The sequence below is a fragment of the Polyodon spathula genome, chromosome 11 (assembly GCF_017654505.1).
Source record: "Polyodon spathula isolate WHYD16114869_AA chromosome 11, ASM1765450v1, whole genome shotgun sequence".
NCBI lineage: Eukaryota > Metazoa > Chordata > Actinopteri > Acipenseriformes > Polyodontidae > Polyodon > Polyodon spathula.
Window position 1 is genome coordinate 42,232,166 of NC_054544.1, and position 26,057 is coordinate 42,258,222.

The 26,057-nt window shown below is 39.0% G+C and overlaps 2 protein-coding genes across 4 annotated transcripts in view; both read left to right on the top strand.

The window, feature by feature from the left end:
* The window catches only part of crocc2 (ciliary rootlet coiled-coil, rootletin family member 2), a 64,458-nt gene extending 61,825 nt beyond the window's left edge, over positions 1 to 2,633 (top strand). The window contains exons 35-36 of the mRNA XM_041264751.1: positions 168 to 347; positions 847 to 2,633. Of these exons, the coding sequence (XP_041120685.1) occupies positions 168 to 347; positions 847 to 930 (264 nt within the window). The 3' untranslated portion in view covers positions 931 to 2,633. The remainder of the gene's footprint in view (positions 1 to 167; positions 348 to 846) is intronic.
* Positions 2,634 to 8,100: 5,467 nt separating this feature from the next.
* The window catches only part of sned1 (sushi, nidogen and EGF-like domains 1), an 80,420-nt gene continuing 62,463 nt past the window's right edge, over positions 8,101 to 26,057 (top strand). For all 3 annotated transcript variants that reach the window (XM_041264648.1, XM_041264649.1, XM_041264650.1), the window contains exon 1: positions 8,101 to 8,391. In XM_041264648.1, coding sequence (XP_041120582.1) covers positions 8,179 to 8,391 — 213 coding nt within the window. In that variant the 5' untranslated portion in view covers positions 8,101 to 8,178. The remainder of the gene's footprint in view (positions 8,392 to 26,057) is intronic.

Sequence of the window (26,057 nt, forward strand, 5' to 3'; positions counted from 1 at the left end):
AAAATTACACCTTCTCATTATTTCTGACTAGTATGCTTGCCTATCAGAAAGCACATTTTAGCAACTTGGATAAAAAAAAATCTCCTGCACATGCAAATTTTTCTTAATTCAGCCCTGAATGTCTTTATAGAGGTGTAACTGTGTGTGTGTTTCTCTGTGTCTCCCAGGCACAGATCTCAGATCTGGAGCGTGCACATACACAGCGCCTCCTGGAGGTGACAGCGCGGCACCGTCAGGAGATGGATCTGGAGACGGAGCGGCTGCACGACTCCCAGGAGCAGGCCGCGCGAAGCCTGGAGGCACGGGAGAGAGCCCATCGGCAGCGGGTCAAGGGGCTGGAGGAGCAGGTGGGGTCCCAGGGCTCACAGCATCTACAATTAAGTGTTTTATGGCTGTCGTATACACCTTCACTGAACCTTACTCCTGAAATTCACTTTTTAGGAGTAAGGTTCAGGGAAGGTTAAGATTCAGTATGGTACTTCAGTATATGAAACAACGACTGTGTTACTATTCTGCGTGTTGCTATGTGGAAGAAGAGCCTCTTCCAATATTGTCCTGGATTGGCAGGAGGCAAACACAAACTTTTAAAGTCAATCGCATGATTATGTTGTAAAACAAAGTAGAGAGGACTTCAGTTTAATATCTTATCCAGCACTATGTCCGCCACCAGTGTTGCTTAAGTTCTGTCCCAGGGGGATATTAGCCCCTTCAACTCCAGTGCATACACTGCAGGCTGCTGTTTATTCAGGCTTTGCTGTCAGTGGCTGACATGGTTTTGTTGTCAGTTACAATGATCCTTTCTCTGTGTACTGGTCTCTTTTATTAAGTATGACTCTGTTTTCACAGGTAGCCACTCTGAAGGAGCAGTTGGACCAAGAGATGAGGCGCAGACAGGCCTACGTCAACCAGATTCTGCGACCCGGAATGTAACCTGTCACCTAGCAACAGACTAGGAGTGCCCTGCTCTCCAGTCCCCACCTCCATATGCAGGCCCTTAGACTTGGGCTACAGTTTAAACTTGTATTTAATCACTGGCTCAGAAGAAGTTTGTTACTCTGTCTCTAGTCTGTCCCACTAACAAGAAATACGATTCATTTTATTTACATTATTTATATTTGTAGGAGTATAAGTTGTTGTTGTAGTAATAGTAGTAGTAGTAGTATTATATTACAATTAATATTAGTAGTATTATAATTGGTAATGAGCCACATAACAACATTGCATTCTGAGTTGCCACATTATAGATGCCATGCTATACAAATTCTAAATATTGCATTTCAAACACACCATACTGAAACATTGGTAAGCTGGGTCCTCAGAACAAACTATTATTATTATTATTATTATTATTATTATTATTATTATAACCAGATAGCAATAAACAATCATGTTTCAATTTCATGTTTTATATAGGCATGTATTTATGACAGACAGAGCCTCACAGTCTAAAGTTTTGCATCAGTGTAAATCAGACAGATGTGTTTCCATCTAGGTTTCCCCCTATTTCATGACTGTATAGCAGTGTCAAAGGTTAGCACCCCAGTATCCTCAGTAACCATAAGTAATCTGGCTTTATCAATCACTGTAGGCTGGCAGGGAAACCAGTGCTCTTATAAACGTTTACCATAAAAAAGATTAGCCATGTGTAATAAAGCCTAGTGAAGGCATGGTAAAGCATAGTTAAGATATGTAAATCACAGAGAGGTATGGTAAAGCAGATTAAAAAAACATGTCAAACCAGAGCAAACTATGGTAAATGCATAGTATAGCCATGAAAACAGCATGGTAAAATTGAAATACTCTCTTTTCTAAGGGTGATGCTGGTTTTACCCATAATATTAATACCAGTGCTGTGTCTCCTCCTGGAATTTGGCATTAACTTTGAACACACTGTGGGTAACAAGCCTTGTGGTGGTAACCCCTCCAGCAGGTTTACCAGTCAAGTGTTTGGAATACATTTGAGAAATTCCTTTAAAGTAACTTCCATGAAAATGTATACTGCACCGTATACAACTGTGTATACTGTTGCAAACTTAGGGTCCAATTCGTTTTTGAATAGCTGAACCATTATTAGCAGCTTTACCAACCAAGGCAGTAAATATTGCACAGTGACCCTGATATAGAATCACACTGATACTGATATCACAGGAACACAGCTACCAGCTTGTATTAATTCACTATTGTAGCCTCCTGCATGCTGTCAGACTCCTGGACCAGTGTCAATATTGTGCATCATCTATAAGAGCACTGGACTTCTACTCTTCGGAGTTTTCTTTTAACTATGCATATTGCGCTTTAAATTTGTGTATGAACCCTGTTTCATGCATGAGTTATTCGCTGAAATAGCTGAAAGTAGTTTTGGACAAATAATAAATACTATATTTTTCAGTGAAAAAGTTTTTTTATTCTAAATTCCACTGCTTTAATGAGAAGAAATGGCATCCTCATATGAGGCTATCATGCATTTGTGTCTTCCATACAAAGACTAGAGAGTTTTTTGTCTCTGTTCCCATATGAGGTTGCCATGCATGAAAAGGTTAAAATAACTTTCAACCTGTTCCATGTTTTGAAAAATCGTATTTGTTCAAGTTTCTGTAAAACAGTGAACCACAATAAAGAGTTGCATGCTGTGAGTCATTGTTTTCTCAGAACCACATCATATGAATCAGGGTTTCCATGCATTGTATGGATTTTCACCTGCACACTTTCTTTAAGATTACGAAGCACAAAGAAACTTCTTATTAGAATTGCAAATCGTTTCTTTTGGATCGATTGTTTAAATGCCTGGTTATCGTAGCACATCTTGTGATCATCTGCTAACGACTAGTTTTAAAGTGCTATCATTATTTCAGGTTGGTTTAGTTTACAAAGGCTCAAGTGTTACTTACGAATAAAGTGTTCACCATAAACTAATATTTAATTCCTCATATAATGACTGCAATTGTTAGATTATTGTTGTTTTATTATCCTGTTTTGTAATACTGTGTTTATGAATTACCTTAACTGATTACACATTGGAAGCAGAATGACTGAGGTCATTCCAAGCTGCTGTAATGTGAGTTGGTGCAGCTCACAGCTGCTGTGACACCAGCACAGGAAGGCCTGCTGTGATGTCAGTGAGCCAGAACAGGCCATGGTTCTGCTGGGGTCATCGTTACAGGATGGTTCAAGTGCTTCTCTTCTTTCAAGTTCTGTTAAAGCCCCCAGGGCTTGCCTTGCAGATTCTGATTGTTTTCCAGCAGCATCACCCCTCACACCTGGCTAGGATCATGGCATGGAGTCAGCGTTTCCAACCCACATGAAAAATACACTTTATAGAAGAATGGCTGTGGCAGCAGTTAACCCTGGCCTGTCTTGCGGGTATTACATAGCAAACCGTGAATGCTATGGCATGTTTTCACTATGGAAAGCAGAATTTTTGTCTCCTTATAGCAACTGTTCAGAACTTTTAATGTTTTTTTAATCATGCCTCACTTTAGCTCAATTATCCTGTCTCACCGGTTGAGACCCTGTGTCTAAAAGCGGCTTCATACTTCAGTTGTGCAGTATACAAACCATGTAATACAGAAATATCTACAAAAGACTTGTGTGATTCATGTTACTGTCCAACCCATATCTTTTGAAACCATATTGTTACACTGTTCAGTTTTGATCAGCACTGATTTGGCATTGAGTATTGGTACCACATTTGCCTGAGACTCCTGCCTTTATCAGTTTATCAAACATCTTTGTCAGTGGGCTGTAAAGAATATCCCGTTTCTTCCAGTACTCTTGGGTAAATGCCATCTGGTTTGAGGGATGTGTTGGTCTTGAGAGCCCCCAGAACTGTTAGTACTTTGGTTTGATTTATATTACATGTATCCAGCATAATGTGAAGATGTCCTCACTGTCAGAGCCTGTATAAAGTAGTCATTCAATACTTCTTTTATTGCTTCATCATCCTCAACTACGTTTCCCCTTTTGACTTTTTCCTCTACTGTACTTTTACAGTTGTGGTATTGGAAGACCTTTTTCTGTCTGCTTACCATGCAGTAATACTCTGAGATTCCACAGGCCAGCGGTATTATTGTTAATTTTAATAATTATGTATAAATATAGATTACTATACATTGTATGCAATATTCTAGGTGTTTTATTTAATGTTTGGTCCATAGTGAAATATTGTAAACATTAAAATATATATGTTTTACTTAAAATGTTATACAAACTTATTTATAAGATTTATTAAAAACTGATAAGCCATATGAATGTGTAACAATACTGGTGCTTTTGTTGTCACTGTTCACTTCTTCACCAACTATAACTTTCACTGTATTTATAGATTTTGTACCCTGTGTGATTAAACTTGTAATGCTTTTGATTTTATAAACTACTTTTGATTTAATAAAAAGAAGATTAAAAGATTTATGCTGATTTTATTTCATTCGGGCACCATTATGACATTTGAAGTACATATATAGCTAACCAAAAAAATTCCAGTAAATCTTATCGAATATGCATCACCATCACTTCATAGATCTACTTTTTCCTATATGAAAGGCACACATTGTGGTAAACGTGTATTTGATTTTTAATGGCATTTTTTTTCACAGCATTTACAAAGAAGTACATTGGCAAACTTGTCTTACACTCTTATCCAGGCTGTACTTCCCACTGAAAGAATGCATCCAACACAGGTGAGTTGCTTCTGTGAGTTTGAGTCCTTGTAGGAAAAACAATTCTGAACATTTTGTTTTTTTAGAGAAGGACTCTTTCTTCCTGAACACATTTTATGAAACCACAAAATATCCTGGACTCTGGGCAGTGAAACAAGTGTTACTTGAATGGAGGAGCCTTGCAATCCTGGGTGTGAAGCCTGAGTATTTAATCTGAGGGTCACGTACAGTAAGGTCTACCCTTGCACCTCCACGCAAGGAAAAGACGCCTTACACTCCCTGGGAGTGGACGCATTCTCTTGCATTTCAGTGCCAGTCCCTGCTTTTCCTATGACTAGGGTGTTTGCAGTGTGAACCTAATTCACTCACTCTATAACCAAAAGTGCAACACAGGAATAACTATTGTTCTCCAACAGCTTCACATAAATTACCAATCAAATTCCCCTTTAACACAATGTCTGTTTTTCATATAGGAGAATCTGAGACCAAAGAAATTACATCACTATATATTAAGTAAGATCTGCTGAAATTATTTTGTTAGCACCATGTACTTTAAGTCTGTAACTTTTAACAACCCACAGGGCTCACATAGTCAAGGCACAGCAAGATACACTTGTATTTGTGCTCCCATGGGTTAGAGAGGAAAATTGAATGTGGATAGTTCACCTCACCATGCCACAGTGACCCCTACTGGTCAGATGCCAACATTCAGAGACCAGGGTTCCGTAGCTTCATTGAGTGAAAGAGGCAATTGCATTGACAGCATTGATCTTCGGTGACATTAAAATCGGACATGCTGAAACTTTAGATCCACTTTATGGAATACTTTCATATTACTCAGAAGCAAATGTATTCTGTAGCATGAGCACAGTGTATTACTTAGACCAATTACTGTACACACCCTTATAAAAGGTTACCACAGTAAATTTGCAGTCATTTCCCCCATGCTATTCCCAGGGTTATACATTTATCATAATCTACCATGGTTTGCCACATTGTTTTTATATGCTTTACCTTACCTCTCTCTATTTTACAAAGCTTATTCTGCTATGCTTTACCCCACTTTCACTTTGCTTCATTACACTTTGCTATGTTTTTGCTATGGGGAACTTTTATAATGGCAGTTGCATTTTCTCTAAGTTACAGTTTTTCCTAAAGTCTAACCTTTATATGTAAATTGCACTACATTTGGACGGATATTTTAACAGTGTTCACTGTTTCAACACACAGTTCGTATCATTACTGACTAATAAAGGGATTTATTTCACGCTCCTGCTCAGTTCCAGACCTGTAACAACGTTTGGTGAAGTCATTTATAACTTCTTACTGTTGCATAGCAAGAACGTGCCTATTTGACTCAACTAAAAGATGATAAATATGACCTGCTTCTCTTAACCATGATCAAGGGTTCTGTGAAGTGGTTATCTGTGGCTCCCAGGGGAAGAGGGCTGCTCCCAATTTGTGCTTGCCCTGGCCCCACTCTGAATAGACACAGCAAACCCTTAAATTTGAAGCTATTAGTGGTGTGCTTTTCACAGCATTCAAACCGTGCTCATTAGACTGCGTCCCTGGCTTTTTCTTCCACTCACATCCGTTCTGCAAACACCACTCATCAATATTAAAGAGAGGCTGTTCCTCAGTACTTTTTTTTTTTTTTTTTCAACTCTGTCTGGAAACTCAGAAGAATCACATATTCAGGCTGGATTTTGGTGGTGGAATGGATGAATCCACTAACATGAGATTGGTGGAGTTGGGGGAGTCTTGTATGCTCAGATGTTTTATTTCATGTTAAAATGTGCCTATTCCTTTCATTCCATACTTTACATGGTATTGTTTGTGTTTGTGAGCAACTTTTAATAACTTGTAAAACTTTTAATACACTGTACATCTCCTCGCCGTTTGGGACATGTTTATGTTACCTAGATTGTAAAAAATGTCTGCTCAGTACAGGTTGTATTTCTGTTTTAGTTGTGACTGAAAAATAAATGGTGTCTTTATTATAGCAACTTGGTGTGCTTTATTTTCTCTGAGATGGTGACTGAACAAGTGCTGGCACTTGCCTGTATATATGGCACTGTCGCTGATCTACCCTATGTTATATATGTCTGTGGGAGGCAACTCTTGTACTTAGGTAGAAGCACCTTAGCACAGATGATATGAACAACTTTTTTGATGAAACGCAATGACTGAGTAATAAGAACAGGGTGAGTACAAACATTAACATGTGTTTTAAAGCAGTTGTGGAGCAAATGTGCACCCTGTTTTTAAAGATATAAAAAAAGCATGCTAGTTGTCTTCCTGGCAAAAACTCTGCCAGTACTATCTAGAGCTATGGCCAAAGGTTTTTGCTTCACCCTATAGAACTAACTAATTTTGCTTTGAACAAAACCTGCTGACTAATGTTATGTTACTATATTGAATTGCAAAGTGCTTTATAGTTTTCCATATACTTAATGATAAACTGAAAAAAAGACATTTTTGAAAACTAACATGCTATTATGTAATATAGTAATATGTGCAATATCATTTTGTAGTTTATTTTATTATATGACGTAAATAAAATATCTAAATTATGTTCATATCATTTTTATTTTTTTTTAAATTGTTTAATTATTTCTCAATCCTAAAATTCTTGGTGATGCAAAACTCTTGGCCATAGCGGTAAACTAGGGAATTCCCTTTAACTGTTTTTGGCACACCTCTTCTGGGACATTAAGAGCATGCTAATTGTTTGTACTACACTTGCAGCATTCAATTCTTCACTTAAACTGGGGTCTGTGAAGCCAGTCATTGCTAGTTTCAGCACAAGAAAGTTACTGTTTCTAGCAACATTTAATTGATGTACAAACATAAAAATAAATAATCATTGAAGAATTAGACCAGAAAGACATTTAGCATTAAAAAAAAAATCAGGTCAGATTCTGTACTTTGATGTCACCAAGCTCTAAAACAACCATTGTATCAATTCAGCAAATTAAACTCCTACAGTCTTACAAAGTAGCCTCCAGTATTTAATTTAGAACAAAAAATTGGGTTGCTTACAACAAAAAGGGTTAAGAAGCAGTGGGAAAAACTCCTGTCAGGTTTCCTTTAAAAGTGATTCTTTGATTATCATAGCCCCGCCCAGAGGTTATCCAGTTACTAGCCTCCCTTTTTTGATAGGCCAAGGGGATCTAATTATGCAACCTAATGAATCCCAGAGGGGCGGAGCCAGGACTGAAAGGTCTCTTTTGGCAGGCAGAATAGAGCTTTTATTGAGCAGATTTTTTAGCTAACCATCAGGGACTAAAGCTGGATTGTAAAAAATTCAGAGCTGAATCACTCTACTTTCTTTCAGTTTTTTTTAAATGTTCACGTTTATCAAAAAATAGTTTCTGAAGACCCAGCCGGTACAGGAAAACAAAAATCTGCCCCAGTGAGAGGGGGAGCGCTGTGCTGGTGTCTCTGGAAAAGCCAGCTGGAAAGGAGCTATAGGTTGAAGCCCCCCCCCCCTCCCCACAAACTCTTTGCAGGAGGTGTGGAGATGGGGCTGGGAGTCGCTCTGCCCTGCTTGTGGACTTTAATCTCCCTGGAATTGCTGGCTCTGGTGGAGGGGACTGTGCCTCTGGAGGACTTCTACCCCTTTGGAGTCGAGCATGGAGACTCCAGCACAGGAAAGCAGGATGACGGGGGCTCTGGTCTGCTGGAGATCTCTGTCAGCTTCCCCTTCTTTGGGGACAGGCACTCAGGGCTCTATGTGAGTACACACCTTGAATTCATAGTTCTGGGGTATTTCACCTGCGATTGTGGTCCAGGGCTGTGGGTGTAGATAACGTGGCTAGTGCTTTGAAGCCCAGTGGAATCGATGACATAGAGAGTGAAGGGACCTGGATAGATGAGCTTGTTTCACCTGTTGCATCTATGAGCATCCTGAGGCAAATTAATGGATATATGATTATTTGTACACTTGGTAGGCTGCCTCTAAGTTATATTTAGTAGCAAAGGGCTAAAGATATTAGATGAGGAGATGAAACTATGGATCAGGATTGGCCAATCCCAGTCCTGGAGGGTGATTTCTCTTCAGGTTTAATAGGTACAATGGAACACTTAACTGCTTCAGGGTCTGGAGGTTTAATTGGTTCAAATAAACAATTTAGAACAGGGATGGAACAAAGACCAAGACTGGAAGGGCCAACCTGTTCCATCCGTGCTATGGATGGTCTGGGATATAAAGACGTGGCCAGCATAATTGTTGAATTGATGGTGCACCTATAAAACAGGAAACTGGGGCTGACACTCAACCAGCGGGGCAAAATGTAACTTAACGACAGTGTATTATAAAACTGAGATGGTCATATCTTTCAAGGGTTTCTGTTTGTTTGTTTGAAAAGCCCATAGATGTGATCTTACAAGATGAATCTTCTGGGATGCAGATTCAAATGTGGTGTTTTTAATGCTAGTATTTAGTGCCTTCAAGGGTGACTAACAAAGGATTGTGCAAATTCAGCACCCTCATTCTAAGACAAGGGTACAAGCTCATTCAAAATGAATGTTCCCTTCCTAATTTAAAATGTGTTTACCCGAAACACATTACTTTACCTATGCTGTATCCCATAGTATCCATAACGTTCACCAGTTCATGCTCCCACCTACAGCAATGCTGGTTCTCTGATTAAAGTAAGCAGTGAAGTGGGTTCCATTGCAATCCTTAAAATACATTTCTTTCTCCTGGCGAATGCTCCCAGTTCATTTATGACTCATGATGTGTGATTAAAAATCTTCAGTGTGGTTAAAAATATAATGGTGCAATATAGACAAAACAGGACAGAGCAGAGGTAACATAATGTATTTCTTTTAAACTGTGCAAGATGTTTTCTGACACTGTAAGTGTCCTTCATACAACTGAGAACCTGTTTCTTTCTGATCTGTCTTGGCATCAAACTATTTGAGAAATGCTTAACGACAGAGAGTTTGGCAGTTTCTAATGTACAGAGGCTAATAAAGGATCCTATTATAATGAATTGGCATCTCAGGCTATTGAATTGAATGGAAAGGCAAGGGGCTGAATGTGAACCACAAACCATACGGTTCAAAGACGAACATCTTACCATTCAAGAGCAAGCTTACTGCTGATATCAGTATTAACTCATCAACTACTAGAAGGAGATCCATTACACTAGTGCACAGTTCATATTCTTTATCATTTACTCAACATTACAGCAGTGGGACCAGAGGTTAAGTATCCCTGATGGGAACTCTGAGTTTGCTTTCTGAATAAAGCCTGTATGTGTGGGTGTGTTATTGTTATTATCCCTCAAATGCTGGTGAGTGTAGGAGCTGTGAGATGTGGAGAACACATTTCTGATGCTTCATCCAGTAGGTTAGGGGAAGCGGAGAGACGCTGTGAGACATGGAGAACACATTTCTGATGCTTCATCCAGTAGATCAGGGGAAGCTGAGAGACACTGTGAGACATGGAGAACACATTTCTGATGCTTCATCCAGTAGGTCAGGGGAAGCTGAGAGATGCTGTGAGACATGAAGAACACATTTCTGATGCTTCATCCAGTAGATCAGGGGAAGCTGAGAGACGCTGTGAGACATGGAGAACACATTTCTGATGCTTCATCCAGTAGATCAGGGGAAGCTGAGAGACGCAGTGAGACATGGAGAACACATTTCTGATGCTTCATCCAGTAGATCAGGGGAAGCTGAGAGATACAATGAGACATGGAGAACACATTTCTGATGCTTCATCCAGTAGATCAGGGGAAGCTGAGAGATGCAGTGAGATGCTGAGACCAGGGGTTGGTGCCCAGAGCTCAACTGAAACTCTCGAGGTGTAGGTGTGAAAGACAAATGGCAAGTCACTCAATGGAAGCTCTAGAAAAAAACTGGCTTGTGCTTATGAAAATAATTGCAGCTTTTTTGACCCTTCAAATATGGTAGAACTGTTACATTTCTGATTTCTGATCCAAAGCAATAGAAAGGATTAGCTACATTACTACATTTAAAAAAATAAGAAAAAACACTTTATTGATGGCAATTTGATGCATTCAGACCCATGGTTTCTTCAGTCTGGCAATGTTGAGTCCTCCTTAGAGATCTTGAATGGGTCTGGTTCTACTGTATATTGGAGCTAAGTGAATTAGGGCAGATCCAGAGTGGATATGAATGAAAGACAGGTGCTGTTTAGCTAGCTCAGAGTTCTAAGGTAAAGCGATTAGTGGCTGGTGTTCCAGAACTCGATGGGGAGCTCTGGTTGTTGCTCATAGCTCTATAAACTGTGAGATACAGGAATTAATCACATGTGCTCCTATAGCTCTTTGTGAGTATGTGGGCTTTAAGATATCAATGTGTGTGTCCTAAAAGCACTGAGGTATAAAAATCACTGGTTGGACTTGGTTACATACATTTTGAGACATAGAGGAGACTGTTTGTAGTCATATATACCATAGCTGTGGAGCTGTAGCTCAATTCAAACTTGCATTGCGATTCAAGGCTGGCATTCTGTGCTATTGTTCAGAAAGAATAAAATTCACTATGCTTTGTAAGAGTTTTTGGAACTGCTCGACCAAAGGATGAGTATCAATAAGTCTTTCTATTGGCCCACAGTATGAGTTGAACATAGAAACAGCTAGATAAAAAAAACCCCACTGTTTTAAAAGAAATTAAAGCTGAGATTTGAAGGTCCTCCATGTATGTGGAAGTGTATGTTCAAACAGGTCAAAGTGACAACAAAAAGTAATGTAACTTTAATGCATCTTGTGTCATTTTGCACATTATGACAGAACGGCTCAGCTTTGCCTTTCAGTCTTCTTGCTCAAACTGTGATGACACATCTGTTATGCAATAAGAGACATATGACATTTTACCTTACATGTGAATTTTATTTGCCATGATTCAGGTCCTCAGAACCTCAGAACTTGCATCCACCAATCAGGAAACTCCATTAAGGGGGACTACCACATGGTACCAGAACTTTCAAATAGAACATCCAGCTTTAGAAAAGCAAAACATTGAAGAGGTGATTACATATTTAAATGAGAGATTTAAAACATTTAAAATAACATTCACTGTTTGCCTAATTGCTATAAACCCACATTATCGGTTATGATCTTGATGTGTGACCATGTCTATACATTAGCTCTTACCTTACTATTGCTTAAATAGTCAACCAATTGAAACAAAAACTGATATATAGCATTAAAGTAAAATAGTACAATGTATAAACTGTTTTTACTCCTGGGACCACCTGCGAAACCCCCCCAAAGGTCAACTTGTCCCACCCTACATGGATAATTAGGTAATGAAAGGAAGCAAAGGTTGTGTAATTTGTTTCACATTAAGAGAAAAAGAGGGCAAATCAGGTCAGAACAACTGCATTGAAATAAATAAAACATAAAACAGGCAGTTTTATTTTCTAAAATAGCTAATTTACAATCAAAATTGAAGAGTTTCCTATAAGGGTGACACACGTGTGGTACTTTGGCTTGCTCAGGTTCGTTCAGCCCTGCTTTATGATATAGCAGAGTTCTTTATGTTGAAAAACAATTCAGAGTCAGTACCACACTGTATCTCGGTGAAATGAGCTTTTTATTATTTTTGGATAATCAGTTAATTACAAACTAAAAAAAAAACTACCTTCCATCCCAACCAAAAAGTATTATTTTTAAATAATATAAAAACACATTTTGGTAATATAGGTCATTTTGATTCTAGATTATGTCCCTGTCCCCTTTTAAACACAGTCCCATAATGAAACCCGGCAGCTGTCGGTTGCTTAATAAATCAAGGCCTGTTACCGCTCTCTGCGGTGGTCTGCTCAGGCTGATGTTCTCCAGTGTTTACTCCAGATCCTCTCCCTGGATGTTTGGATGTCTGACTAGGGTGTTTACTTTATTTTACTTCTTGACGCCAGGATCACAGCTACATCTTCACTACTGCAACCAATTCAACAGAACAGAACGATACTGGTAATAAATCCATCTGAAACTTTCGTATGTCTCATGCAGCGCTGCACAAAAGGCATTACACACCCAATAAACTACAAAAACTGCATGTCAGCAATCGAAACCTTTTATTGTTCAGAACAACAATGGCAATAGTGTGTTCTGTGCAGTAAACAACGTGCAAGATAATGTGTAATGTATTAAGCAGTAATTATCTGCATCATAATTGGTTATGATTATCAAGCTGCTTGTAAAGGTAGGGAGACTGCAATGTATATGTGTACATTTGCTTGGCTAGCTGCATTGGCAGTTGCTGGTATAACTGAAAAATATCTGTCTATATAGTACATAGTTCAAGTGTATCTGTCTATATAGCACCGAGGTCAGGTGTATGTATGTATATAGCACGGAGGTCAGGCTGGTTTTATCCAATTCAGATTAAAGTTGTAAATGACACTCTTTAAGTTATCTACTTATATTAACAACATTTGGGGATATAAAGTTCATAGTTAGATTTTAATACGTGCATAGTGAATGTGTAGGTCTCAGTGATCTACTTTGTTATGACACAGACAGTTTACATTTTTTATTTACACTGTGGTGAGGGATGAATTCTACCAACATACTTTAAACTTGTAGTTGGTAAAATTGTAGTCGGTAGATCAATCATTTTGATTGTACCCAGAGTACTGCGTCAAATTCTGATCACCACAGTACCGAAAGGACATTGTGGCTGGAGAGAGAAGAGGAACAAGACTCATCACAGGGCTTAAAGGAATGAGCTCTGAAGATAGACTGAAAAAACAGTATCTATTTAGCCTAGAACAAAGAACAATTAAGAGGAACCTCACTTAGCTTTAGAATCTTAAAAGAATTTGACAAAGTTAATCCTAGCCAATACTTTAAGAGCAGCCCAAAGACCAGGACTAGAAGACACAGTTGTAAGTGGAAATATACTTAGGACAGAGGGTAGGAGACACTTCTTCACACAGGGAGTGGTGAGGGTATGGAGTGGGTTACCTGATGCTGAATCGCTTGGAGCCTTTAAGACCCAGCAAACAAAGTTTTTAGATCAATCATCTAGGAACTGGATGAGTATAGATGGACCAAATGGGCACCTCTTGTTCGTAAAGGTTCTTGTGTTACGTTCTTATGTAATATCTGTGCTGGTCTAAAATGTTATTACAGTACCGGTATTACACCACTGGATTAAAACCACTACAGTATGTCTTGTGTGAATGGATTAATAAGCTTGAGATTTAAAACTGAGTTAATTACTTTTGTAATTAAACACAAATTTCAACAGTACTGGAAGCCTCTTTTTCACTTTAAAGTCTGAGCTTTTGTTGCCATGCTCATTTTGTATATCATCAATAAAACTGAATGGTTACAGTATAATTTGTGTATACACTGCTTTGAACAAGTTACAATGACATACAACAATCATCAAAGTAGAATTAAACCTTAGTACCCACGTAACCTGACAGCTGTTATTACTTGTAAGATAACTGACCACAATTACAATGAACTTGTCAGAGCTAGGGGCAGGATAAAGATCTATACTGAAGTTTTGTTTAGATTTTTTTGGTCATGAGCATATAATAATAAATATCCCTCCCATTGTTGAAATGCAGCTATTTCTCTTGGACATTCTAGTTGTATTTTCACTCTTTTACTCATAATCCTTTCTGAAACATGTGTGCTAAGCAGGGATAAGCATTGATGGGCTAAACTGCCTCTTCTTGTTCCCAAAAGTTTCTTATGACACTGACAGCTTAAATGTTGTATTTACAGCTGTGTGGGGGATGAATGCCTCTGACATACTGGTACTTTGAACTCAGGGTAAATGAATCACGGACAAGCTCTCCCTTTAAAGCATGACTCTAATAAAAGTATTTTAGAACAGGATAAATCTATATACCATGTTTTTATAATTGTATTATTCTATCTTTATTATCTGCAACAGGCAAAAATCCAGATGTTTTTGTAAAAACAAATACAGTGCCTATAGAAAGCCCCCTTGAACTTTTTTCACATTTTGTTTTGTCAGTGCCTCATAAGTTTAAATGTTGATTTTTTTCCACTTCTCTACACACCGTGCTCCACACTGTTAATGGGAAAAAACGTTTTTATTGAGAAAAAAATTATATATTAAACATATATCATAATCATATCATAATCATAATTGGATAAGTCTCCACCCTCCTGAGTTAATACTTGGTGGAAGCACCTTTGGCAGCAATTACAGCTGTGAGTCTGTTGGGATAAGCCTCTACCAACTTTGCACACCTAGATTTGGCAATATTTGACCCATTCTTCTTTACAAAACCGTTCAAGATCTGTCAAGTTCCTTGGGGAGCCTTGAAGGACAACAATCTTCAAGTCATGCCACAAATTTTCGATTGGATTTAGGTCGGTGCTCTGACTGGGCCACTCAAGGACATTTACCTTTTTGTTCCTTAGCCACTCCAGTGTAGATTTTGTTGTGTGCTTTGGGTCGTTGTCATGCTGAAAGGTGAACTTCCATCCCAGTTTCAGCTTTCTTGTAGAGGGCAGCAGGTTTCCCTCAAGCACTTCTCTGTACTTTGCTCCATTCATTTTCCCTTCTATTTTGACAAGTGCCCCAGTCCCTGCTGATAAGAAACATCCCCATAACAAGACGCTGCCACCACCATGCTTCACAGTAAGGATGGTGTTCTTTGGGTGATGCGCTGTGTTGGGTTTGCGCCAAACATAATGCTTTGCATTTAGACCAAAAAGTTTCATTTTAGTTTCTTCAGACCACAAAACTTTTTTTTGCCACATGGCTACAATATCTACTGAGTGTTTTTTTTTTTTGCATACTTCAAACTGGATTCAAGATGGGCTTTCTTGAGTAATGGCTTGCCACCCTACCATACAGGTCAGATTTGTGGAGTGCTTGGGATATTTGTCACATGCACACTTTGACCAGTCTTGGCCATAAAAGCCTATAGCTCTTTTAAAGTTGCCATTGGCCTCTTGGTAACCTCTTTGATCAGTCTCCTTCTTGCTCGGTCATCCAGTTTGGAGGGACAGCCTGATCTAGGCGGGTCTTGGTGGTGCCATACACCTTCCACTTCTTAATAGTCGTCTTGACCGTGCTTCAAGGGGTATTCAAGGCCTTTGATATTTTTTTATACCTATCCCCTGATCTGTGCCTTTCAACAACTTTGTCCCAGAGTTCTTTTGAAAGCGCCTTGGTGCTCATGGTTGAGTCTTTGCTTTGAAATGCACTACTCAGCAGAGGGAACCTACAGGAACTGCTGAATTTATCCTGAAATCATGTGAATCACTACAATTGAACACAGGTGGAGGCCACTTAACTTGGTGAATGAGTTTGAAGGCGATTGGTTACGCCTGAGCTAATTTAGGATTGTTATTACAAGGGGGGGTGGGCACTTATCCAACCAAGCTATTTCAGTTTTTATTTTTAATTAATTTTCTACAAATTTAGAATTTTTTTTCACTTGGAAGTTGTGTGGTAGGATGTGTAGATAAAGGAAAAATAAAGGAAAAAAAATTAATGTATTTTAATTCTAGGCTATAAGACAACAAAAGGTGAACTGTACATGACAGTACATGGAATTGTGCACCCTTTTAATTTCAAAATAATAACTTAATAATAAGATAATAATAAAATCAAATTCTGGCTCCCAGAAGAGTCCAACAAAAAGCAAAGCAGACCAGGGCTTAAAGGAATGAGCCCTCACACGACTGCATTGATTTAGTGGAAAACAAAGAAGAGTGCGGGGGGTGGGGTGCTTGATTGAAGTCTTTAAAATCTGCATTCACATAGTTGACCCTAGCTGCCCTCCACATTACTCACAAGTATATTTGTTCTTCTTGTACATTTTTTTTTAATGTACTGTACATGCATTCTCTGGCAGTACTGCTGTAGTTCCACAAAGGATGTCACAAGGATGTCATCTTTAACAAGCCTGTCTGACACAGAGATATATTCATACTCCAAACTTTTTTAAATCTGTTTCAGAAAAAGTCTCTCGTATCGAGTCAATATTAGCCTTTTTGGTGAAAGCTGAATTACAGACTAGCAGTGGACAAATAAGTGCAATACACTGATTATTTTATAGTTTATAGCAAGTATTCTGTGGGATATGTCGTTCATCCATAATTCATCCATTACTCAGTAGTGCTAAACTAAATTCATTGTAGAGACCAAAATAATTTCATACATCTTATCTGTCATGAACTTTCATTCATCATACAGGCCTTAAATGTGCAGCTTTGGAAAAGAAACCTCATGTTACAGCAAACATACGTTTCCATCTTAAACATCTGGTGCTACATTAAGTAAAAGATCCTTCTCAGTTTGCTTGCCTTGCCTTGAGGACGTCTATTGCTGGCTTTTATTTCTTGTCTTTTCTCCCCAGTAATATCTTCAGGGAAGCAACTGGCTGGTTGCTAAAAGGAAGGAGCCCTGAAGGGACGGGGACGATTTCTTTCTCCAGGTGAAATGACACTGGAAGTACAAGACAGTCTAAAAGCATGACTTGCAAAAAAAATAAAAAATAATAATAATTCAGAGAAATACTACAGAAACCTAATAAAATAAATGACAATTGTTTTCCACTGGAAGTAATTGCCATGTGTGATGTTTGTCGTTGAATTTAATACGTTTCTTTTTGTATCTTTTGATCATCTACCATTGCTTGTTTTTATGGTTAACCCTATTAAGAGGTTAATATGTAGTTTTTGTCAAAAACCCTAGTAGTTCCTGATTGAATTCAGAAATGGAGTAACTTGGTCATACTATTCATGAAGGCAATGCTTCTAAACACCACTGTAAATGTGCAACTCATCAGACCGTACCTTCATTGCCTAACCTATATTGCCCCCTGCATGTAAACCTTGTTAGAAACGTCTGTAATGGTTTAATGAATCAAAGCTGACAACTGTGCAGGTGTTCCTAAGGCGATTGGTTCTGTAGCTTGTTATGCTGGTTCAAGAAACAGCACACAATTAAAAGTCCCTTTCTTTGTAGATTATTATAACCAGCTGATGCTCATGGAAATCATTGTTGAGGGGGGCCTGAGCTGGCCTGTCGACCTGGCAGTGGCGTGCAGAGCATGCAGCGACTGATGCTCACAAGTCTCACTGTTAGCTAGCAGTGCCACGCTACACTTCACACATTGTTCAGATTTCCGTGCAAACACACGTTACAGCCAGTTTGAAACTCTTACCAAACAGCATGCACAGCTGTTCCACTCACTCTGTCAATCAAGGCACAAAACTTGAATCTGAGGACTTCCTTATATGTTTTTAAAGGGGAAGTCTCATTTAGATATCTCTTATTCGAATTCAGCTCCTATAGTTTACTGCAGAGGTGGAATAACTACTATTTTGAGCAAGATAAAAACAGTCAACCAGTCAGCACTTAAAAAAATATTAAGTCATGTATTTGATAATGTCGGTGCTCTGTTTGTGAGCATACTGTTTTATAGCACTGCTGTTTGTGTTCTATATTTTAAAACTGCATGGAATTTTTAAACTATTTATTCAGAAATGTCATTTTATGTAACTCATGTTACACTTTAAACACACAAAAATATTATTATTTGTGTTAAGTTTGTAATTTTGATGGTGGCAAAATTCTTTGCAAATGAAGGGTGTGATTGGTCGATTCTGAGGTCGTCTGTCACTTTTCTTTCAACTAGCTGGCTATTGCCCCTGCAGTGGTAACATGTGAAAATAGCCAGGTATATTGGTCATTAAAATCAGCGAATCCCCATGTAGTTGCCGTAGGTAGTATAACAAAGTGTTAAAAGCCTCAATAACAAGTTACAGTAACACAGTTCCAAATTAAAAATTGTAGCTCTCAGATCAACGATAGGTGAAGAACATCACTAAATATTAAACTTCCACTATATCATCTACACAGATCCACATCAACACAGATTGAAAACAGGCAGTCTGACAGACAGCCTCCATACACCCCAGATTATGATAAAGGTCCTTAGAATGTTTGTTTTCATTTTGACATTTGCTAGACATATGTAAAAATGTTTAACATATGTAATGAGTTTAGAGGCTGGAGAAGTGAGAGTCAGGCACCACGAGAGCTTCCCCTGGCCGATCTGAATCAAGCACATTGTAATGATTCCATTAAGACCTGTCTAGAGCATACGCCTTTAATAAATGTCCCTTATTGAGCCCCACCTCTTTAGATTGTTGTGGCAGCCTTGTATATCCTGACTTAATGCTGCATTGCAGCAATCTGGCTCACTGTTAGGTGAAGAAGGGTAAAACAAGCTCTGTACTGTAACAAGTCTTGTTAGCTTTAGGTTTATGCACTGGTAAATATGCTGCACTGTGCTCAGATGCAGTGAATTAAATGTTACTGTGTGTGAAGTGAAGTGCTAATGCTGTGGATTGTTGTACAGCCTAACCTTGCACCTCCACACACTAAAAATACAGCTTACAGCATGTCAGCCCTGATCTGAACACCCCTCGCCAGGCAGTCCTGTACATTAATACAACAGATGTAAGTGCTGGAGAGCTAAGAATGTGTTAAAATACAATGCAAGCAAGCGCTGGTCATAATACATTATTGCATATGGGCTGAGCACTGAATCCAACAGGTTTTTGATCTAGAGGAAATACAGTTGGGTTTGGGGAGAGGAAAGTAAATGACATTTATCAAATCCCAGGCAGTGCAGAGTAGGTCAAGTTACTATTTCAGACTCATCATAGAAAAGGACTATAGGGTATACATTCAAGTCGAACATAAAAATAATTAAAAACAGAAGTTAGGAAGCTCTTTCTATCTAGAGAATCATACATGTGTGGGGGAGTCTGCTGGGGTTATTCAAGTAACAAGAGGTACCCTGTGCTTATGGTGTAAAAGGGCAAGTCTCTATGGATTCAATGGCCTCTCATTTCTGACAGCAGTAGACCCCATGATTCCTTATGAGCTGTAACAAAAGAAAGCCATAAATCTGACTGTTTCTGCTCTTCTCTTTCTTATAGAGGTCTCAGGTGTGCAGTTTGGAAAGTAAACATTTTATTTTAAGGCATATCTGATACTACAGTGGGTTAATGAAATCTCTGTTTGGAAACCATGCTTTCAGAGTGTGTTGCAACTTTGTGGTATTTCACAGGGACAGTAAAATTGTCCTCACACCTTCGAGAGATTCTTTCTTGCCATTAACCAGGCTTTTGCTTCCATTATTGACTGATATGCTCTCAGCAAGTAACATGCTTTGACCCAGAAGACACCGCTGACATGAAATGACCCAGGAAGTGTAGCTAAAGGAAGTGCATAACATGTAATTATGGAATCAGTTTGTTAGCTACTATTACTTTAATGTGGATCACACTTTTTTATTAATCAGCCCTTTTAACTGTTTTAAATAGACAACTAAACAATTTACTGAAAAAAAAAAACATTGTATTTTCTAAATTAGTGCAAAGTTGGCTATGATCTTCACGATTGAGTTATTTTTCCACAGTTCCTCTTTATACTATGTATTATAAATTCCTCCATTTTCAAATGGAACCCCTTCTACTTAAACTACAGCACTTAAATTCTGCTGAGATCCCCCTCTGGTAAGAGGAACCCAGCTGGTCACAGTTGAGCCCCAATTCAGCGTTGTGTAAGTTTGTGTTATTTTAGGAAAGCTTGCCGGAAAGATCCTGGGTTTTGCTTTGGGCAGTTTTGTTTGGAGCCAAGCAATTTATAGACTAAAATAAACTATCATCTGGGAAACCTCAGGCCAAAATAAACCCAGGGTAACAAGGTGCCCAAGAATCTGTCTTGGAAAACATCAGAGCTTCCCCCATCACAGACAAGCTTTCACAAAAGAGCTATCTGTCTTTCCCCAGGATTATTACCCCAGTGTTTCATTATGCAATAGAAAAGTGTACACATGCATACACAGCTGGGCGTGCTTCATCCACAGTGCACCTTAATAACAAGAACTAAAACTGTCCATTCTACAGCTCTCCAGCACTGTCACCATGTTTAATGGGCAGCGCTGTTATGTAATGTCGGTGAGGTGAGGTTAAAAGCTCTATAACAGCAAATGTAGAAGAGCATTTTGAGTTTTGAGAGAAACACATGTTGCAACAAACACTTTTATTTTAAAACCTGGTATCTAGTGCTGTTTTAGGGTAAGTTCCCAGTTTCTATGCCTTATTCTCAGGATATCTGTTACACCTGCGCTTCCTGGGTAATAGTGGCTTAGACGCTTGCTTGTGGTGTGCGAGGTCGTCAGTTCACGCCCAACCTGTGCCCTGTTACATCGATGCTGTGACTCAGATCTCATAGATTGACTGCATTCTATCATTGAGGTTAAAGGTAGGAAGGGAGTACCGGACAGTGCTGTGTTCCCTGACATGAGATGAGAAGAGATTAAAAGCTCTATAACCATGAATCCACAGTGTTCAAGGTGCTCGCTTACATTGGCAAACTTGTGGGTTTGCACCCAGCTTCTGTTCTCAGCATTCCAGCACTATCACTCTGCACCCCAATCAATGGAACTCAAAAACTCCGAGCTTAGCTCCTGAACACTGTCGACCAACCAATTTGCCTCTCCACATTGTGTGCTCGTCTTTCAGAGGCACTATTTCTTCCTTTGGAAGGAAAGACAGAAAGTTTCCAGGGCTATCAGCCCCGCACCTGATGCAAGTGATTTGTTTATCAGTGTGGTGTAACTGTGCCCTGTAACAGGCAGAAAGACACAGGGTTTCAGTCTCCAGCTACCACATGCCAGGCATCACAAAACCAGCTGGTCAGTGGTGTTAATGCATTCGATTTACAAAGTTAAGCTTTTAAAGAACCTAAAACTTATGAAACATTTCCAGTAAATGTTACCTCATACTATATGTATTACAACCACTTCATAGTCTCACATTTTCTTAAATGAAAGTCAAGAACAGGATAGCAAACATGCGCAGTATTTGACCTTTAAATGTATTTTTTTTCCCCCATGCAATTGGTGAATAATAGTTGAACTCTGCTCGATACTTATAGTTCATTTGTGCGTTTCCATGTTCAGTTAGTTTCACACTTTCTATTTCACGAGGTGTTGTGAAGGAACTTAGCCATTGTGATTAGTAACAAAGAGGAAGAGCAAGTGTGAAGATTAACAATGGCCTCTAGGAGATCAAGTTTGCAACACCTGGCTTACTCATTAATCATTAATCATAACTCATTAATCTCTAAATGCTCTGAAATACTCACTTACCAAAATGTCTGCATCTTTCATGCAGAACAAAGAAGAGTTGGAAAAATCTGGCACGCTTAACTTGGATTATTTAATTAGCTTTATATCATTAATTATACACGAGAATACCGCTAACGATTAGGAATTATTAGAATGAGGTGGTTGTTATAATTAAAATGGTAGAATACAAGTATCACTTTATTATCTCCCCCATGTTACAAACTACCTGGAATGTCATTTTACTGTTTTTGCAAAACCAACTGTTATTACACGCACGCTAAGTGAAGGCATGTTGTGATTCTAAAGGCGAGGCTGCAATCATCATTCATTACCATCATCGGCTAAACTACTGTGCCTGCCTACTCCCACAATGTCCTGATGTTCTTTCTCCCCTTCTCCCCCCCCTCCACCTCATTTGGCATTTTCCTTCCAATGCCCTATAACACAACAGATAAGATTTATGAAATTCTTTTGAAAAAAGTATTCCACCCATCCTCGCTCTCTCCATTTTTAACCCACTCTCATTCTTTCTTCCATCAGTCAGCTCTCCCCCGCTCTCCTCTCTTCCTCCTCCCTGCATCCTTAAGCCTCGTCAGCTCCAATCCAATCCTCACACAGTCCACTTATTGTTAACAAGGTCTTGCGTCGTACAAAATACCTCTCAAAGATCAAAGAGGGGCTTTATCCATGAGTGCAGCCAAGTCAGCTCAGAAATGCTTAAACTCCCTGCCTCCAGAATGGGAAGTGGGGGGCGGAGGTCAGGGGGTGGTGGCTGTGAAGAAGTTGGACGTATAAAAGTTAGGATGATTTAGGCATAATTCATCTTTACTGGCTTTTGTGTAATGATAAGTGAATGAATTGTGCCATGAATTATATTTATTGCCGTTCATTTTCATTTTCTATTTATCAGATAACTGTTACATTTATTTAATACGTTCTTAGGTACTGATGTGTATTAAGAGGATGGACAAATCTAAGAGGATGGATCACTAGAAAAGTAGTAAAAGCTAAAGAATTATGAATGAATAAAAAATTATATATATATGGTAACAGAGCACACATATGTTTCATCATCCAATATAGCATTAACAGACATGTATATTGTATTGTCTAAAATAAAAGTATGAAGCATATCTTACATGTTACAAACCATTTCAGTGAACTTTCTTCAAACTAGGGCATTGCCAGATATCATGAATTAAAATGATTAAAAGTGAATACAACTTACGTAGCAAATTGACATGTAAGATTTGCAGAACTACTTGTTGGTAAGCTACAACCCAAAGGAAACTGTATGTTAGTAATATTGTGTTCTGTTTGGAAAGCAATGGGGAATTTGAGACGGGACCAAGGATATGCTGACAGGCTCATAAATGTCACCAATTTAAACACAAAATTCAGAGAGGTTGGCTGAAATCCAGGGACCCTAATATAGAGTTTCTTTTGTTTCCATCGGGTCAGTTAGCATGACTGATATCAGAGCAAAACATACATAGTACAGTGGTACTGGTTCAGCAGTGTAATATTGCTAGTAACCAATCGTGCATTGTGTACATAACGCTCGCACTTCAGTGTGTATTAAAAACTTCTTTGGGTGGTCTCTGATTTGTATGCATCTAGATGAGCTGTAGGGTAGCTGTAGGAGTTGTTGGGTGCATTACTGTAGAAACAGAACTGTCATTATCAATTTTTTGGTTGCCAACAGCGACATGGCAACCTGATTTGTTTAGAAACCCATGGTGCTATGATTAGTTCCTCCTCCAGTGAGAACACCTATATTAGCCAGGTATGCTTGTATGCCTCCTTAATGCAATGTTTCTTGCTCTTTACATTGTGTCACGTAAAAATGTGTCAGGTAAATGAATACGGTTTTTGTTTTGTTTTTTAACTAGGCTATAATTCTATTATCTTATTATTACTACAGCCCACACCCAAGTCTTCTCCCAGGAAACCCAGTTAGCTCTGCTAGGTAGAGGCATTCCTAATCCTCAAGGGCACATGGACAAAGGGGCCAGCGCTCCAAATTATTACAAACCAAGAAGCCTTTCTTTTAGTTTCTTTGGTAATGCTTTACATTGCGACACTAATTACTGTGTATTTACATAGTAATTACTTAGCAAATACATGTGTACTTACACATAATTACAGTGTTACTATGCATAGGTACAATCTACTTAATGTGTAAATCTTTTTGCACGATATATGTAAGTACACAATTGTATCAGAAAAGGGTTAGGGATAGGGATATGGTTAGGGTTAGGTTAGAGTTAGAATTAGAGTTAGGGTTAAGGTTAGGTTTAAGGATAGGGGTAGGAATAGGGACAGGGTAAGGGGTTATATCGTGAGAGGGGAGGTTTTCTCAGCTGCTGCCTGCCTGCCTGTGAGAAGAAGGGGGGTGTTTGTTTTGAGGGACAGGATAAGGAACAGATCCGCTGCTACACTCTCCCTGCCCTGCACTGCAGCATTCGAGAAAGTCAACAGCTCTCCGGCAAACTTTTTCTCCAGTGTTTCTCCATCCTGTTTTTTTTTCCTGCCTACCTCTGCAGCTTTTTTCTCCCTCTACTGCATTTTGCCCACTTTCTCTGTCTTTCCCTCTTTTCTTACTCACCACGTTCAGGTGGTATAATGCACTGGTGAGACCACAATACTACTGTGTCCCACTACTGTGTCCAATTCTGGTCACCCTGGGACCCTGGAGAGAGTTCAACAAAGACCAAAATAATTAGTAGGGACATCACTGAAGTAGTTAACCCTAACCACTTCGTTAAGCACAAAACAGAAACCAGGACAGAGGGAAGGAGACACTTCTTTACACAGAGAGTGGTGAAGGTATGGAATGGGTTACCTAGTGATATTGTTGATACTGAATCACTGGAATCGTTCAAGACCCAACTTGACAATGTTTTGAGATCTATCAGCTACTAGGAACCACACTAGCGTTGATGGGCCATAAATGTACTAATGTCCTTTTGTTCGTATATACTTCTTCTTTGTTATAATTCTCTCTCTCTCTCTCTCTCTCTCTCTCTCTCTCTCTCTCTCTCTCTCTCTCTCTCTCTCTCTCTCTCTCTCGCTCTCTCATTCTCACTCTGCCTAAATCTCCATCCCATGAACTAAAGATATGAGTTACGAAGGGAACTGAGTCCACTCAACCTAGAAAACAGCAGGATTTCGAGACTTGAGAGTTTTAAAATTCCTAAAATTTCAAACTCAGCCCAATGGGCAGGAAGTTGAGTTGAGACAGATTCAGGACAGAGGGTGGAGGCATATATTCACACAATATATGGAATGGGTTGCAAGTCATGTTGTTGCTGTTGATTCCCTATTCAAAATGCATCTAGATGTAGTTATAGGTTCAGTTGGCTATTATGAACCAGATGAACACTGATGAGCTGAATGGCATCTTCTCTATTTCAGTGGGTTTCTGAGATATATTTAATGTGATACAGTGATCTGTATTGGAAAATAAACACTAGTGACCCCCCAATGCCCTTTAAAACACTTATTATGTAACATAATATTATTAACAACTGGACATGGGTAATTGACTTATTTCACCTATTCTGGATGTCCTGTTATGATTTATAGAGCAATACACTAGATGGTGCTATTATTGCAGAGTTCAGTATGTGTGTGTATACAAGAATGGCACCATTGTTCAGTGAGAGAGTTTGTTATTAGATAAATCACAAGACTGGTGACTACAGTATACAGCCAGTACAAGCCCACCTACACGCTTACATACATTTGTACAAACATTTGTGCAATATCTCAAGTGTTATCATCCAGAAATCACATAGACCACGCTGTGGCTGTCACAGGTCACAGGTCACAGGTCAAAATGAAGGATACCATAAGCATTTGCCGAGGAGTTTTGATAACGATGGAAATAGTCACCGGGGAAGTGTAATTTCAGAACGTTTTTCGATATTAATTAAATGGAATAAACGTGTAAATTGCTCAACACAAAACAAAACATTCCCTCGGTTGCCCTTGTTTATACAATTATTGACTTCCAATATGAGAGGAGCCCATTCGGCCCATCTACGCTTTCCGATTTCCAGTAGCTGATTGATCTCCAAACATTTTCAAGTTGGGTGTTAAAGGATCCCAGTGATTCTGCCTCAGCAACATGTATAGGTAGCCCATTCCATACTTTCACCACTCTGTCCTGAGTCTATCTCCTCTTACACTGTCCTCTGGTCCTGGTTTCTGAGCTGCACTTAAAATATCGGTTAGCATTCTAAACATCGATCTGAGTGATT